The sequence below is a fragment of the Pleurodeles waltl genome, chromosome 6 (genome assembly GCF_031143425.1).
Source record: "Pleurodeles waltl isolate 20211129_DDA chromosome 6, aPleWal1.hap1.20221129, whole genome shotgun sequence".
NCBI lineage: Eukaryota > Metazoa > Chordata > Amphibia > Caudata > Salamandridae > Pleurodeles > Pleurodeles waltl.
In genome coordinates, this window is record NC_090445.1 from 1,136,673,705 (window position 1) to 1,136,692,097 (window position 18,393).

General features: G+C 41.2%; 1 protein-coding gene across 2 annotated transcripts in view; it reads right to left on the minus strand.

The window, feature by feature from the left end:
- PSD (pleckstrin and Sec7 domain containing) overlaps window positions 1-18,393 on the minus strand; it is an 841,983-nt gene that overhangs the window by 757,765 nt on the left and 65,825 nt on the right. Inside the window, exons 2-3 of one of the 2 annotated variants that reach the window (XM_069240341.1) lie at window positions 1,543-2,606; window positions 1,338-1,440 (exon numbers count right to left, since the gene is read on the minus strand). The exons of the other annotated variant lie outside the window; for it this stretch is intronic. Coding sequence (XP_069096442.1) covers window positions 1,338-1,440; window positions 1,543-2,496 — 1,057 coding nt within the window. The 5' untranslated portion in view covers window positions 2,497-2,606. The remainder of the gene's footprint in view (window positions 1-1,337; window positions 1,441-1,542; window positions 2,607-18,393) is intronic. 2 annotated transcript variants of the gene reach the window in all.

An 18,393-nucleotide genomic window follows, 5' to 3' on the forward strand; every position in this document is an offset into this window, starting at 1 on the left:
TTTTGGGACATACCTAATTGAACACAATCTTAGACTGGTACCAACCTATTCTCACTCACCAAAGATTCAAGTGCACATACGCTCTTCGTCATCTTTTTTTCATTCAGAGCTGAGTTAGAAAATTATATCTATCCATGAACCAAAAATAAAATTGTGTTGCTGCTTGCAGAGCATTTGTGATGACATAAAAATCATGAGGTTAAAGTTATCTTCTTTAACTGTATCAAGTTTGTCAGAGATAAATTATTAACATTGACCAGACCCAAGAAACAAGTTTACTATGTTCCCCAAATTATAGGCTTTGAGATTTCATTCCTTCACAGTACACACCACCACAGTACAATTGGTACAATTTAACACAGCGTTATTTTCTACAAAGACTAAAGATGTTGCTGCTAGTTCAGCTGAGTATCATTCATCCTATGCTGGGAGCTTGCCCACCTATTCCAGTCTAGACCCAACAAACTACCCTGTAGTAATTTATTTAGACAACCTGAACAAGAAACACCTCTTTCCATCTCTTAATTAGAACAGTACAGTTGTTAAATTGTATCAGTCATTTATGCTCATTATTTTTATTTATTCTCTTTGGTATAATTAAAACAAAGAGACAGCGGACATACTGGTATATAGGGCAATACAAGAGATCAGGAGATACGAAAATGAACCAGACCATCATAAAGCACAGAAGTGTGTGTGGCAGAGGGTTGCATGAGTCAGACAGGTGTACTAAGATGACTATACCATGGTTCTCTTCTTGGGTGTCAAAGGGGTGTCTCAATGAGGAGGCATTTAAACATTTTCGGAAATGCAGGTGGAAGCTTGCAACATTTCAAACCTCTTTCCTTATGATTTTGAGTTTGGCGGAGGTGGTTACTCTGTCAGAAATGTGATGCATGTCCCGTCTGCCGTAATACTATCCCTTTATAGCCTACAGGGATCGTAATAAGGTGGACGGGATATCCGTCATGTTTGTGACAGAGTAACCCGTCTGCCACGCTCTAAATCAGGCCCAAAGTACGTGACCCAATCTGGCGTTAATGGGAGATATAACAGGGTAGAGGAGCAATCCCTTTGGTTTATATGTTGAATTATTGAGGTTTATGTAAATTTGATTGTTGTGTTTTATAGCCGGTGAAGTTCTACAATATTCAAGAGATGATGATGGTGGCAATAATAAAAGGCACAGAGTTGTACTTCTAAACACATACTTTCTAATACATTAGAAAGCACAAATAGAAGTATAAGGGTAGGTTTGTAACTACCAGGACGCACAAGAAATATGGCAGTGAAAGGATGTTCCTTTTTGTGTTTCTTTTACAACACTAAAGACTTACCTGCCCTCTGAGGCCCTGGAGATCCATAGAAGAACTCCCACTTGGCCTTTGCTATTCGCTGAGCACGGGACGAAGTATCCACTGTATGATCCCATGAATCCGCCTGAACGAAACAAAAGTGACATTAAAAGAAGGGCTCCCAGAAATAATTTTCTATACTTTTATGTTTGCAGGAAAGACGGCAAGTAGGAACTTGTATAGCTACCTCATATGGAGATACAGTCCTCGTGAGGCTTCTCTCAGTGCTTGAAATGTCTTCACTTGTGGTCCCAGATCCATTGGTCAAGGGTTGAGAAATACTTTCCATGATCTTGTGCTGTATCTCTAGATTTTCATATTCTACTACAGAGCTCTCTGAAGGTCTTTGGTCCACAGTTTGCCTATCTATGTCTGCGGGTAGATTCATTGTTTTGTGCAAAGAGCCCTGTGGCTGACTGGTATTGAATAATTGGATTTCTGTAACACAGGGGCTGGCTCTTCCAGAGCCGCACTCGGAGGTCCTCTGTGAACTGATAGGGCTCCCTGAATGCAACTCCCTGGGGTTTCTTAAAGGAGAGGCAACTTCAAAATGTGGGGAGATTGCCCTTTGCTGAACATCTGCTATTCCTCGACAGACATTCACCTCTTTTTGCATACCAGAACATGCTGAGTCAGTGGAGCAGGAGTTCTCACGTACGTTCTGAGGGGACAGTTTGTTGTCAAGGTTAGCAGCTGGGGTTCCATTCACAGTTTTCACACTCGCTTTTTCTACAAAGGTAAACGTCACCACTGAGCTCTGGCCTCCTAATGGCCGCGGCAGCAAAGGACTCCTGTTCCCTGGGGAATTAAGAGGGCTGTGCGGGTTACTTCTCAGCGGGGTACAAGGAGCTGTGAATCGCCCTGACTTCAAGCCAATCTCTGCTGGGTGACGTATAAGAGACCCTGTGCTGTTATACATGCCAAGGTGGGCCCGTCTAGCCTCTGGGGTGAGGCTTTTACGCAGGAGCTGAATCCTTCCAGAGTTGAGATTTGGGGTGAGTGATCGTTGAGCCAGGTGGACAGAATCAGGGTTCAAAACTGAGTGCCAGGATCTCCTCTCAGGCTCTCTTGTGGATCTGGGAGATGACAAAATGCAGTCCCCTTCAGCGCAAAAGCGCACAACCCCTCCTGTCTGGGCCATCTTACTGTTCTAATTCAAGTTTCAACCCAAAGGTGCCACACCAGCAGATTCTCTGAGGTATTGTGATACAAGCGTGATGTTTCTCTGAAGCAACACATCTTTGCTCAGTCCTAAAATAAAATGAAAAACAAATCAAAATAAGGATATAATCACAGGGTAATCAGAAAACTGGTTAATGAAGAACACATGCTAGAAAGGTTAGAGTCTTACAAAGTATGGTTCTGCACTGGAAACAAGTGAAGAAACATATTTTGTTGCTACTCTGGGATGAAGTAAAGTTTACGGGTCCAAAGCTACAAACAACGTTTATCCTGAGGTTGGCGCTGTTTTGCACATGAAATAAAAGTGTGAGGTTAAATTTATTTGCATCATGTCCAGTATCTTGAATCGTTGCACTAAGAAAACGGGGAGTAAGGGTTAAATATGTCCTCATTTCATTTTGCCTGTGCAAAATGCAAGCAGGTGTACTTGTTCATCTTTGAACTTGGCCATTCCGTCGACATACTGTCTATATTTTGACTACGAAAAGGGTGGGCCTAGTGTTTACGGAAGTAGAATTGGAGCCTGAAGCCGCACGTCCCAGATGCTCTTCCTTACTGTAGATCCATGTAATATTGGGAAAGGCATTATATCACCCTGCACTGTCTACTCAGATGTAAACGGTGATTGATCAGAGTAGAGGTGTTAAAAAATGTTTTGATCAGGGACAAATGTTTGTAGACCCGTACAATTCCCATAGAAGACATAAGACCCAAACAGAGAAAAAGGCATGAAGCAGGAGAGCTCAACTACAAGCCCAGAGGGAGTGATGTGCTCACATTGTAAAGATGGCAGCGTCACTGTGAATCACATCTTCTTAAGCAAAAGTAGGCGTACATTATGATTAGGGTTCCCGGGTTTATGGTATTTATTTAACATTTCCATCTATGTTATCTTTATTTTATGGCCATATTATTGGTAGTTATCAATGTTTATTTCGTGTTTTTAGAACAAATGCAATTGTAAAATCGTATATTTCCACATATATTTAACTGATAAACATGCACTTATACTTTTGTGCCTGTTGTGTTTTAGCAAATTACGAAGCCAAATATAACAAAGCAATAAACGTAGAGGTAAATATAATTATGCTACAAATATATGTTGACACGGAAAATTAATTCTGTTTGTCAACTCCCTCTGCTGCCTATCCGCTCAGCCGTCGGCATGGGTTTCGCATGGAGAGTCATTTAAAAGAAGACCAATATTCTGTAGTTTTCCGGTTATAAAAATAAATGAAGACAGGAAACACGTTGTTTTCTGTCTGTATTTATCTGTAACAAACGGTAAAATAGGAAACCTGGGAGCCTTAGTTAAGATTCAGCCCAACAGAAGTTCTGGTGTGTAATACATTTCAGAGAAGACGACCCTGGAAGGTGCTTAGCTTAGGCTGACTGGAGCAGTGTGGAGGTACTACACTGTGGTTAGTCAGTTACATCTTGCAAATGTCTGAGTCCCCGTGGCTAAAATAATGGCAGCTTCACCTCTTACCAGGTGAATTGGGTACCACAAATGAATACAAATATCAGATGATAATTCCTTAGTGGTGGTAAATGAGAAAGACAGCTGCCGCCACACACCATAGTGCTTAAAGCAAGAGCTATATTACTGGGACTAGTGTCCTCACATAAATTGTTATAAGCTAATATACCCTCATTTTGTTTTGCTGTGTAGAATTTAAGAAGGACCAAGGTTGTGGACTTGGAGTTTACCGGCAAAACCTAGCTGCGTCCTGCTTGTGTCAGTTCTTTCAATCTAAACAAAATACAACTCAGTTTTTATGACATTTAAAACTGTCACACATACAACTGGTGCTACCGAAATTTCGCTGCAGTAACTTACTGCACACTTCAGTTACAAGCTATTTCTGGAGTGAAAATGGATTCATTGACCTTAGTTGTGAGACTTTATTTTACAACTAGTACCCATAAATGAAATATGCAGTCACTGTCGCAATCTTATGATTATAGACATGGTAAGAACTGCTTTTGTTCTTCAGCTGCATTTACCAACCGATAATGACTGCTGGGGAACGTGAATAGGAAACACTGCAAGTCTAAGCTCTTCTGAAGTATTTCTAAAAGCCTCCAAAGACTGGCAAGGGACACACAGAAAAAATGGGGGCGCTTTTGGAAAACATCACTTTCCTTTCGTTGGATGACACTTTGGTACATTCAGGAAGAGTCATGATAGGTTACCTTAAAGGTCTTGTCTAACTTGTGTTCTGGTTCAGGAACGACCTGCCTGGCACCTCGGGTTGGACTGTCCTGTTAGAGCAGGGTCAAGACTGATTTGCACATAGCTGGGCCCAAACTGAGACAGCTTGGCCGGCAAAAGAACAATGGATTGGACTGCTACTGTGAACTATTGCCAGTGGTTAGACAAACTGCAAGCATTCCTCCCATCCCCGACTGTGTATTTGATGGCATTGATATTCCCAGACATGGGCTGCTTGCTCACTGTGCCACTGGGGCCAGACTACACCCAAGCAACTAGCCCCAACCAGGGCGAAACTGGTCTTAGGCTGCTTGTTTTCTGGTTCGGGGAGGACCTGGCCTGGCAGTTCGTGCTGGACTGTTCCTATAAGGTCAAGACTGATTTGGATATTTGCATGGTTTGCATAGAGGCCGCAGTTAAAGTGAGCTGTGGCTGCACTCCCACTCTGTTTAAACATAAGCACCCACAGAGGTAATAAGGCGTTAATAACAGTAAACATATAGAAACTCAGGCAGGTAAGCAAACCAAACTGAGGAAAGATTATATGAGGTATGTATATAGTAAACCAACTAAGGAATAACTTAAATATTCAAAAAATTAAAGTAACAAAAAATAGTAAAAATTTGAAAAAAGTTTTTGGAAGGGTATGTATCCTTTAGGTCACTCCACAAAAATATAAAAAATGTAAAGGTTCAAAAGAAATAATAAAAACAGGCTTCTAGGTTAATAACTCCACAACTAAGTACATATCAGGTGAATGGAAATAATAAAACATTAAGCAACAAAAAAATAGTTGCTACTACTACTGTTTCCTCTCCTGGGCCAAACTCCGGCATAAGGAGGTCAAGGGGTCAGTAAGGAGTTGTAGTATCACCAAAGCAGTCTCCAGTCCAGTTTCAGGTCTGTGGGTGAACTGTCATAGACTTTAACAGAGTGGTACAGATGCTAGGGATACAGGATGCTGAAGGTACTGTAAGATGCTAAGGATGATGCGTGGTCGACGGGTGGCTTTCTGTGGCTACTCCTCACTCCACGGTCCAGATGGGATGACTTTGGCCACAAAGGTCTGTGTCCCTCAAAGACCTCTCTGATCCAGCAGCTTCAGCTGCCACTGAACTACTGGTCTCTGGTCACAGCAAAACCAGCAGTTCCCTTTGATAAAGGCAAGTTTAGGCAACCAAACTGCACTCCAATGACTTTCCCAGGCCCAGCATACTTGGGTGAAAATTTTGAGTGTCAGGACTTGGCCTCCCTAGATGCACGTTGGCAGTCAGTGGCAATCAGGTGCTTGTGGCTACTGATTATCCAGGACAGGCATCTTCAGCTTTTTTGGCCCTGCTGCTTTAATAGGAAGTCACCTATCAACGCTTGAAGTTCACCTCTTCTGTCTGTGGTTCGGGAGCAACTTTTCCACAAGCCAAGCACCACAGAGACTGAACTCTCTTTCCTAGCCCAAGGATCAGCTGGTGCGGTCCAGTGGTTAGTGTAGCCTCTCTTGTCAGCTCCAGGGAGCAGGGCAGCCATTTTTTAGTCTCTCTTCGGTCCAGAGGTGATCTGAGGTCTGGGTGCCACGGGTGCCATTCTTATACCCAGACTAGGCCCTTGGGGTGCGGCAGTAACCAGCCAATGGGCCACCAGGTCCCCTCCTACCTGATGCCACCTTTTTGCATTGTGTTTCATCTAGCTACCCCAGAATGTACTATTCTGCCCACTCCCAAGATGGCTGAACCCTTCTCTCAATGTGTGGAGCTTGGAAGCCCACCCTAGAGGTGTGGATTCCTGGGGCTAAACGCTCACTGAAAACCAAGTTTGGCAACTGGTTTCCCTTCTCTGTCCCTGAAATAACCAGTCTGCCTGAACAAAAGAGCAGCCCCTCTCGTGTGTGTCCAGCATTTGCCCTTCAAAGGTGGCCTTCCCTTTGAGGCTCAATGTTTGGGCTCACACCCTGTGTGGCCAGCGTCTGCGAATGGCCACTGGAAAATTTGGGCAACAAAGTGGTAACTTTCTAAAAGTTGCATTTACTGAAATGTTACATTAAATGTGACTCAGGCATTAAGTATGGTTTGATATGATGATTAATCTGACACCCTGAAGTACCAACATTAATAGATCCATTCAGAAGTTACCACAACTGAGTTGTCAGCATGTAACCCTGTACTCACAATGGGGCTACTAGCCTTTCCACAGTAAAATCAACGTCTGGTTTTAAATGTCAGGACACATACAAATATATATCCTATTTTTTAATAAACAGCACCCTGCCTTATGACACAATAGGCTTGCTGTAGGGGTGACATTTATATATATATATATATATATATATATATATATATATATATATATATATATATACACATATACACACACACACTGAAAAATACAAAGATTATAGGGATGTTATAGTTAGGAAATAGAATAAAAAAACCTTAGAAATGCACAAAAAAAACAGAGGTTACAGGGACGTAATAGTTAGGTTCAGATTTCACACTCACAAAAATAGAAATTCAGCTGTTAGAGATATTTGAAGTAACTATAACTTGCGCCGTTGCCATGCACAGATTTCTCATCAATAATTTTACTGCAAATGTTACAGTGATATTATCAATTATGTCATGAGTGATGTAATACCTGGGGTAAATAGCAGTGCATGGCAAGGGCACAAGTTATAGTTAACTTAGGTCACAAGGAATAATTACTTGAATTAACTCCAACTATAACAGTTGAATTTCTATGGTGCCTGCCCTGAACAGTTAGCTTGCTGCCCCACCCACCTCCTCCCTACCCTCTGTTATCCGGGTCCAAGCACCAGCCCCCTGTCTCCTGCCCTGCATAATTCAATGTGCTGCCACTGCCCTCCATTTAGCTTGATGTCCCTGCCTACTCCTCCTGCCCTCTTTAGCCCAATTCTATGCTCTATCATTGCCCTCCTGCTTAGCCTCTATGCTTGGCTTGCTGCACCTACCATCCTTCCCCCTGCCCTCCGATGACCGTGTGCATGCCCCTGCTCCCCCCTTTTTGCCCACCTTGTTCCATGGACCTGCCACTGCCCCTTTCACCTGCCCAGCTTGGTCAGATGGCTGATACCAGTCCCTGACATCTCCACCCCGCCTGCCTGAGTTCCATGCCCCATCCCCTCCTGCCATGTGTGGTCGGTTGTGAAGGCCCTTTCCCTGCCCTCTCTTGCCTGTGCCCAGCCCCAAGCCATCTCTTTTGCCCTCCATGGTACTCTGTGCATGCCCATTCTTCTGCCCACCATGGCCGCAGTGCTGCCACTATCGCTCCTGCTTGCCATGCACGGTCTTTTGTGCTATCACAAAACCTCCCACCTGACCTGAGTGGTCAGCTTGCTGCCCCTAGCCCCTTCCCACCTTCTCTCCATTGTCTGTGTGAATGCTATTATAGTCTCACTCTTGCCTGCAATGGTGTGTTGTGCTTCCAGTATCCATCCTGCCTCCTCTCCATGGCCAACTTGCTGCTCCTGCCCTGCCCCTTTTCTCCATTTTCCATGTGCAGGCCCCTATCCCCTCCCACGTGCCTTGTCTGGTCCATTGTCGTTCACCTGATCCCTCCCTCATACCCTTCATGGTCTGTTATGCTGCAACTGTCCCTCCTGTCTGTCTGGTATGGCCAGCTTGCTGCCCTTGCCTCTTTCCCCTCTGCTCTCTGTTGTCCATGTGCACGGCCCTGTCCCCTCCCTATTGCTTTCCATGATCCATTGTGCTGCACCACAGTCCTGCTTGCCCTGTGTGGTGTTTGTTGCTGTTGCAACCCCTGACGTTTGACCCGTAAGGTCAGTTTGGTGCCCCAGCCCATTTCCCTCCTGCCAACTGTTATCTGAGTCCATATCCCTACAGAATTCCTTCTGCCTTCTGTGATACAATGTACCATACTTGCCAACATTTTGAACTTGATAAGCAGGAGATTTTGAAAAAATAAATGGGGGAATTGATTTTCCCTATTGACGTACATTGAAAAAGAGGAGATTTTAGGCAGGAGGCAGATAAAATAAAGCCCTTTTGGGCTTGAAACCATCAGGAGTCTTCTGTCTGAATTGGGTTGTTGGCGTGTATGGTAGTACTGCCACTGCCTCTTGCTTCTGCCCAATGGTCTGTTATACTGCCACAGCCTCTCTTGCCTGTCCTGCATGGTTGGTTTTCTGGCTGCCACTGACACCCATTACCCCTCCCTCCATGGTCTGTTGTTCTGCCACTGTCCCTCCCTCCTGCCCAGCGTGGTCAACTTGTTGCCTCTGCACCCTCCTCCTTGGAGTGATATTTGGGCTACAATTGGGCTCTTTTTTCTCTGGTGGCCAGCTTGGGAGACTTATTTGTTATGAAGCTCCTTAATTTCCTCATTTACTGCAGTATCCTCAATAGAAAATGCTTTCAGGTTTCGACTTCGATTCCATAAAGATAGTGGACAGTATTCAGATGTGCCACACTTTTGGCATAAATTCAGAATGTTCGAACTCTAGTTGCTCATTAGAACACTGTAGTAAATCTACTGACAACCAGGGAGTTAACTGGCAGTCTGATGCTGGTACTGAAAGTGCATGTTTCAGTCTGCATGCTAGAATGTCTTAAAGAAATAGAAGAGAAAGATATTTGAGAACTCACTTGAAGCATGTCCTAAATTTTCTTTCTACAGCACTAACCATAATTTCAATGGCAAAATGAACCCCCTCATTTTGTTCCTTTCTAAATTAAATGTTTTAAATGTTACCAGTTTGATTCAAACAAGATGGCTTCAGATGTGCCTCATATTTGTCTTATGTAAGACTGTTAGCGCCCTAGTTGTTCTTTAGAACACTGTGGGAGGCTTCAGTAGAACACAAGGGAATGTCGATTCTCAGAGGTTATCTGCATAGAGAATTGTGATTTTATTAAAGACAAGGAGGCTAGCATTATGCATCACCAATTATTCACTACCTTCTGAGCAGCACAACGTTAAAAGCTCAATAGCACACAACATGAATTCACAAAGTATTAGAATCTTCCCACTAGACATAAACCCCAAGCACTCCATTCTGTTCCTTTTTTGTTTTGCTTCAACACCTAATACGTCTGTATCTTGAAGTCATCTCCGTTCTCTTAAACTGTGCCTTAAAGCGACTCAAAATATAACCTTAAAATTCATAGATCAATACAATATATATAACTTGTTTTAATTTTAAAACCTTATCTTAAACATATGAATCTCAGTCCAGTAAAACGCCCTCCCCTCCAAGGCTGGGAGGATGGGATAACGTTAGCCTCCTTGTCTTTTAATAAAATCTAAATTCTCTATGCAGTTAACTTCTGAGAATCAACATTTTATGTCAAGACAAGAGGCTAGTATTATGCAAGTTTAAAGTCCTTCAAAACTAGGTCTGCAACATGTTCCACATATCTAAAGTATAATTTCCTAAAACCCAAATCATTTGACCAGTCAGCTGCCTTCAATATATCCTCTACGGTTCCTCCTGCCTGTAACACCTTTGATGCCATTGCTCCTATAATTGAATGAGCCTTGAATATGTTCAAATTTACTCCTGACTTACTCATAGTATCTTTTACCCATCACAAAACTGTGGCTGATGAAACTACGTCATAAGGTTTCACATAAGATAGCAACAGTTGATCCACACTTGCACATCTGTTCTCACTCTTCCTTCTTTACTCTTTAATACAACTTATCACACATAACTTAGGGTGTTTATCATACCTAGGATAAGATACTTTTTCTGTCGTAGTCTTTGTCCTTTTACGTATCTCAAACAATACCCCATGTGGCTGATAAAATCTACTTGATAACTCCAATGCTTTCACATCTGAAACCCCTTTGGAAGATACCATGCAAAGTAAAGTTGCTAACTTCCACCACAACTGTTTGCTTGTCAAATAATTGTTGCTTGGCCAATTTTCAAATAACTTAAAGATCAAAGTAATACCCCAAAGTGACTTACACCTTGCACTTGGAGGTTTTTTAATCCGTATACCCTTCTTCACTGTACATACTAATGGATTTATTTCCACCAATTGCCCATAGACAAGAGAATAGTCTGCTGCTTTTGCAGATCTCTAGGAGTTCACAGTCCTATAACTTAACCCTTTTCCATATAATTCTGCTGAGAAAATATTGCGTTCATAATTTCATCTGATTCAATGGGAACCACATCCCTTTCTATGCACCGGCATACCCAAATGTCCCAAAGCATTCTTATACCTTCTCCTTGTTCCTGGTGCCCATGCCTCATACAACAACACCGGAGCCTCTCCTGATACCTTATTGAATCTCTCTGATTCCCTGACATATTCCATACTAGACGACTGAGTACCTCTGATACTATCGGGGAATGCTCCTCTCCGTATACATTCTGTAAAAACCTGTTACAAGAATCTATCAACAGACGATCATCCATCAGTAACGCCGTCAATAATGTATACCAAGCTTGTGTCACCCAAAATGGTGTTACCAACACCAATCTACACTTCTGCCTCCTCACTTGCTTTAAACCTCTCTGTATCATTGACAATGGGAAAAATGCATATCCTTTCAGGTTCTGCCAAGAGAGACTGAATGCATCTACTGCAACTGTACCTGGATCCAGTCTCCAGCTGACATACTTTTCTAGCTGATGTGTTAAAGGAGACATGAATAAATCCACTTCCAATGGGCCCATTCTCCTTTGTACCTCCTGAAATAGCTTTGCATCAGCTTCAAACTCCTATAATCCCTCTAATGACGTGTGTTCCAATTGGCTATCACGTTTTCCTTTCCTGGTTAATACTGAGCTCTCATATATATCTTGTGTTCCATTCAAAAACTCAAAAACTCCTTTGCTAAATCCAATAACGTCTTTGATCTGATGCCCCTCACTTGTTAATGCAAGACACAAAGTGTTGTCCACTTTCAACAACCCAGTACAACCTTGAACCTGTTCCTGAAACCTGCGTATAGCTAGCTCTCCTGCCTTCAATTACAAGCAATTGATATGGTCCATTCTTTCTGACAAATTCCATCTCCCTCCTTTCACCTGTTTGCCTAGTTTGGATCCCCAACCTAACTTGCTTGCATCTGTATCAAGGACATAATCTGGGGAAGCACCAAAGATCGCTCGGCCATTCCAAGCTTACAAATTTTGTAATCACCAATGTATTTCTTCCTGTGCCTCTAATGTTAATTTCACCTTGTCTCCCTACCATAGACCTCTGGCTAAACCAGATTCCTTTATACGATGTACCGCTCTCACTCACGCTAACTCTCTCAAACTCACTTTCTTCTTTTGTAAAATTCCTTTCACCTCTCTGGCAACTGAAACTGTGCGTTCACTATTATCTACCACAAAACCCCAAAGTTCCATCCTTTGGGAAGGCTCTCAAATTGACTTTTCCTAGCTTATCACAAAACCTGATTTTTCCAATGTGCTCTGTACCATAAGACTGTGTTCCGTCACCTCTAAATCCTGATTCATATTCAGAATATCGTCCAGATTAATTATCAACCTCACTTCTCTCTCCCTGAGGTATCCTATTACCAGTCTTAATGCTTTTGAAATATACCAAGGTGCTGACCAAAGTCCAAAAGGAAGGCATAGGAATTGGAATAACTACCCATTCCACCTGAACTGCAGGTACCACTGACTCTGTTGTGCTACTGGGATCGAAAAAAAAGCGTCTTTCAAATCTATCTTCACCATCTAATCCGTGCCTAACAAAACGTGCCTTAAAAGATGGAGCCATTCTATCTTGAAGAGCCTGTAAATCATGAAATAACATAACTCTTTCAAATTTATGACATGCTTCCATCCTTTGTTTTTTATCTCTGCCACATAAAGAGTACTTAAAAAACCTTTCTGGTCCTGTATCACTTTTACAATGACCTGTCTTTCTAATGGTCCAATCGTCTGTGAAATACATTTCCCTGGATCCTCTCTTTGAAAAGGAATCATCTGACACTCTATTGCATAACCTTGTACTGTTTCCAAAACCCAAGGGTTGTTTGTTATTGATTCCCACACATGAAATAATTTTATCAGTCTCCCTCCTGTAATTTTATGCATAGAGCCTAAAAACATTCTTCATACTCACCTTGCCCTGAATTTGATCCTGATAGGAAACTCTGAGACCTTTCACAGCCTTATCTGTTCCTTCTTCCTCTTTGAGGATAGAAACTCCCAGACTAGGAATTTCCTCTGTAACCACTTCTTCCTTGTCCATATCCTCCATGTGTATATGGACCTTTGTAAAAACTGCAGCCGGAAGCCTGAACCCACCTTCCAATCCTGCCATATAAATCGCCTTCTCCAAAGACTTTCCTCATAGAGGTATGTATCCTGTCTAGGGCTGTAAAAGTCTGAACATGTTTACCCAGGGCTTTAACTAACTCTTCACCAAATAAAAGTCCCTTGGATTCTTCACTTGACCCTTTTCTTGCTAAGTCTCCTAACTTAGGGCTAATTTATAATAATACAGCTTTGTGTCTCTCCACAATGAGGCCAGCGTTAGCACTGCCCAAGAAACAAATCACCCTTGGCTCCATTCTTTCAATACATTTATATCTAAATCTGTTCCTTTTAAATATGATTCTTCCACCACGTCAAATATTATTGCCACAGGTTTAAACCATCAAGGAGTTTGTCCTCACATTACTTTAAAGACCTCTTTAGACCCTTTCTAAGCTAACAACCCAGTCTAAATGAGTAGGTTATCAGATTTGGGTGCAAATTTACGGTCATTGTTTCTTTTACATCAATTACACGACGTGAGCACTCCACATCAGATTCCGCTCATTTCTTTCTAGCGGTCTCCTAATCCAATGTTTAATATATTTAGCAATAAGTGCAAAAGGCCACCACTCTGAACTTCGAGGGTGTCTAATCTTGAAAGGATTGAATAGCGCCTGAAACAAAGGGTCTTCAATCTCCTTTTTTACTTTATTACTTTCTATTTCAAAAAATGAATATAAATCATCTCCATATCCCAGGTCTAGGATAAATTCATTAGTGTCATCCAAATTGTTTCCCCAAAAAATAGGCTGTCTGCACTTATCCTCTGTAGGGTTCACCTGCCTGTCCTTTGTGCCGCTTAGGACACATGATTGTGAATCACTAGAAGCTCCTGATTTCTCCTCTTCTTCCTCTGTATGTACATAATGTTTACATTTTTTTCAACATTTTCCCCTTGGTTGTCTATTCTGAGAATCATTTTCCTCAGAAAGTGACCAATGTTCATCATCACCCTTCAAATTGCCTTTCCTTTCCCATTCCTACATCAAATTCCTTATAGTCTCCTAAACTGTATTATTAATTTCTTTATTAATTAATCTTCTGATTAGATCTTCTTGCACCTCCTGTGTGGTAATCATACTTTCCTCAGTCATATTTATAATATTAACTACTGATTAAAATACGATCTAATAACTTTCTAAAAGATTATTATTCTGTATTTCTTAAATCTTTAAACTTTGAACACTACCAGATTGCGCAGATAACTGCTGACCAACTGTCATATGAGACGCGTGTTACTCAGCAACTCTTTGCTGCCTGGTAACATGTCATCACATAATGTGGCGTCCTCTTAAACGGCACTATTTCCCTTCAAAAAGGTTGGAGCACCTGGCACGTCACTGTAGTGTGCCCAACTTACTTCAGAGAGCAAGACTTCAATAGGCACTAGTGTTTGCTATTGATAGAACGTACATTTTAGTGCTGTCCTTCATGTCACTAAAGTCATTAGACAGTGACAAGTTTATTTTATGAACATAAAAGAGTGGAAAAACGAACTTGGAAAGCTGCACTGACCGATTTTAAATGTGCAATTTGCTTGTATTTCAAAGTTCGACATAGGTGCCTTTTTGATTAATTCACATGCTCGAAGGTTAAAGTAGATGTTAAAATGTGATTTAGACAGTAATCTAATAGCCCATGTAGAAACTAATTCGATTTCTTGTCTTTTATGAAAGAATAATGGGCCAGATGTATGAAATTATTATGCACTCGCAAACGGTAAAATCGGCCGTTTGCAAGTGCAAAACCATGGTCTGCGATGCATGAAATGCATTCGCAGACCACAACTAAGAAATCGCTAAAATACCGATTTCTTGTGTTGCGACCTGGAAATTGCGAGTCGCAATTTGCGATTCGCAAATTCCAGGTCTCAAGGCTATGCTGGAAAAAATCGCAAATTACGATTTTTCCAAAAATGGTGGTAACCTGGTGCAAAATTTAAAAATGCAGTTAAACTGTATTTTTCAATTGAACATGTAAAGCACACATGCCCTTTTGGCATGTGTGTACCTTACATGGTGAAAAAAAACATTTGGGGTGCAGGAGAGGGGACCTTAGGCCCCCAGCACCCTGGCCTTTTGCATTTCCAAAATTGCGATTTCTGGTTCAGAAATCGCAATTTTGGAAATGCAAAAAAATCGCAGCTATGGGCCAACAGGCCCATAGCTGCGAATGGGGCCGGTATCGCAATTTGCAATTCGGTAATAGAATTTGCGATTTTTAGGAAATCGCTATTACCGATTCGCAAATGTGATACATGGCCCTTTGCGAGTCGGTAATAGCGATTTCTTAAAAATCGCTATTACCGAATCGCAATGGTCCGTGACGATACATCTGGTCCAATGATTTTAAAATATTTGCAAGTGAGAAAAAGTGCAGTTCTCTGTTATATCTCATGTAATGCAATAACACAGCTATTCCATTTACAGGAAACGTTTTACTCATACTGATGAAATATTATTAACAATGAATTTATAATTTTGCATATTATATGTATTTTGCTACAAAGTATTATTTAAGTGCATTTTATATTTTTCCTTGTGTTAGCACAACTGTGGCTTACAGAGCTTGCATTCTGCAGTCATGTAAAAGGACTACATTATTTTTTCATAACGTAAATTTTTTTCTGATTTCATCCCCATAAGAAGCAAAGTCCCATTTCTAATCAGTCTATTGTTTAAACCGTGGAAAGTCATACCTATTTGTCCTTGAGAACTTTGTAGTGCAGGAACATGGACTAAGATCGATAAAATTGTTTCAAGCTGTTTGGAGTCACATGGAAATGAGATGTTCACATGACAGACTTGGGAAAATGCCGAACTGTTGCAACCTGGAGTCTGGTGATCAATTTTAACTGGATGATGCTCCTTCGACGTAATATGAACTGACGTCTTTGACAAATCGGAATGCTTTTTGTGAACTAATATACTAGTGGACATTCGAACTTTGCTCAGAGTAGTTCTATAGCAGTGCTAAAGAGGTCCCAGTCTTGTCTTGGTCAGAGGCAGATGCTTTCCTTATGCGTGCAGATGGCTTGCTGACAAGATGCTTCGCTGTTGGAGATTCCTTGAATGCTATATCCATTGAAGAGGTATCTTCCTCTCTGCCTTTTGACATCGCCCCTTTAAATGCCCTTTTAGGTTAGAAACTCCACAAAGCTGAAGAGTATTTTATTTTTATTTTTAGTTAGTGTCCTGTAGCCTGAGTTATTCTTTTTCCAATTTATTTTGGTCCCTTTTGTATTTATGTATTTTGCCTGCATGTGTTCCTCCCCACACATCTATTTCTCAAATTTGGTTACCTGTTGGGTTGATCTGTGCCCAGCCAAAGATTACTGACTTTGCTAAATTTGAATTCAATAATGATTGCAAATTCTGGACAATGTGTTTTATCTGTATCATATATATTCTGATTGACCTATGCATTATTTTTCTTAAAGTCTTAGTTATATTGATGTTAGTTCACCTGAATCTATTTCATTGCCTTGGACCGCCCATGGTGATCATGTACCTCTAAAATTTGGTTTCATGCATCGTCTACATGACTTTGAGCTTGTATCTTTAATAAATCTTTAAACAATATTCCTGATTGGAGTTTTCCTTCCGTGGCCACATTAGTCATGGTGTCTAATTTATTGGGGTGGTGTTGAAGTAATTGTTGTTGGTTCACCACACATCTTTCTGGGTCCAAAGATCCGTCGATCTTGTTGCACATTTGATTCCTGCGAAGGATGAAAAATGCATCCACACTATCACAATGCTGGTTCGCGCTCCTATGCATGTTTGGAATATTTGTGCGATTTGACGATTGCCATGCACTCAAGCCAACAGTAAGGTTTCATTAATTTATTAGATAAAAAAATGTGTTTCTTAAAAGTTTCTAAATTTCGAAGAAAACATATTTTATAATCCAAACACATTAGCTACTTTAACAAAATATCGTTTTAATCTTATGGAGCTTCCTAATACCAAAACAAGTAAATAAAGCTTTCAGTTAACCTAAACGCCAAGAAAGTTGGGTATGCTTCAACCACAAAATTAAATAAACGTTATACTCTAAACAACACTTAAACAAAATGAAATAATAGTACGACAAAAGTCAATACTCATCTGCTCAGAAGCAGCAAACAAAAGAGGAACAGAATGGAGTGTTAGGGGTTTATGTACAGTGTGAAGATTATAATACTCTGTGACTTCATGCTGTGTTCTATTGAGCTTTTAAGGTTGTGCTGCTCAGAAGTTAGTGAATTAAAGGTAATGCATAATTCTAGCCTCCCGTCTTGACATGAAATCAACTAACAGTCTGCTCCTGTTGGAAGTACATGTTTTACTGAGACTGTCTTTATTCTCATGTTGCTGAGAAAGTGTGAATTCACATAAAATATGTTCTCATTTTAGTTTCTGAAGCACATTCCTTAACCTCTATGGGAAAATCAAAGTGAAGGTCGCAAATTGCAGTGCGACACCTATGCGATTCGCAAATTGGTATCGCAATTATTTCTTGAATTTGATTTTGCGAGTCGGAAATACCGATTCGCATTGAGTCGCTATTTCCGATTCGCAAATTTTAACCTACCTACATCTGGCCCTTAGTGTACAAGATGAATCACTTGGACAGTCTATCAGGCTCAAAAAAACAGAGGACTTCAGATTAATATAGGGTGTTGATTTATCTGGAAGAAGTTCTTTTTGTTCCTAAGAAGGGAAATAAATGGCAAGCTGGAAATTAAATTGGTGCTCCAGTGAGCTAAACAAAAAATTAGATACTCTGCAGCAGAAGTCTAAGATGTATCCACTATCAGCTGGAAAACGGTGAGAAATTATGTTCCCGAGCAAAGTTCTGAACAGGGACAACCGTTCAAACAACAGCCGGTTGAAAATGTGAAGTGTGGTGCCTTCGAGGGTAGTGAAGATCAGTGTTCCTTGAAGTCTGGGTCATTTCTAATAATGTGAAGGGGCTACTAAATGCAATGTTTTCAATGCATTTCTAAGGAAATCTAACCTTACCCCTGTTGTAAAAGTACAGTAGCCTCTGAGCATATGCAAAGTGTAAGGTGTCCCATCCGAATCTGATAAGTTACACTCTGTGTGACATTTGGAGCTAAAGGTATTGATGTCACAGACCACTGTATGCACTCCCCAATGTCACAATCATAGTCTGTCACTTGCTGTGGCTCTGTGCTCCAGGTACCTTCCCTGTACAGGTCGATTTCACATGCTGGGTTAGAGATCTGCTGTTTCATGCAGACCTCCATCTCACATTCACAACAGATGGAGAGGAGTCGCAAGTTGATTACTTTTAACACGCTTGTGAATCAGGCTCCCTCCAAGACAACACAATCCATCATCAAACTAACAAGACTTTCAGAAATCTGC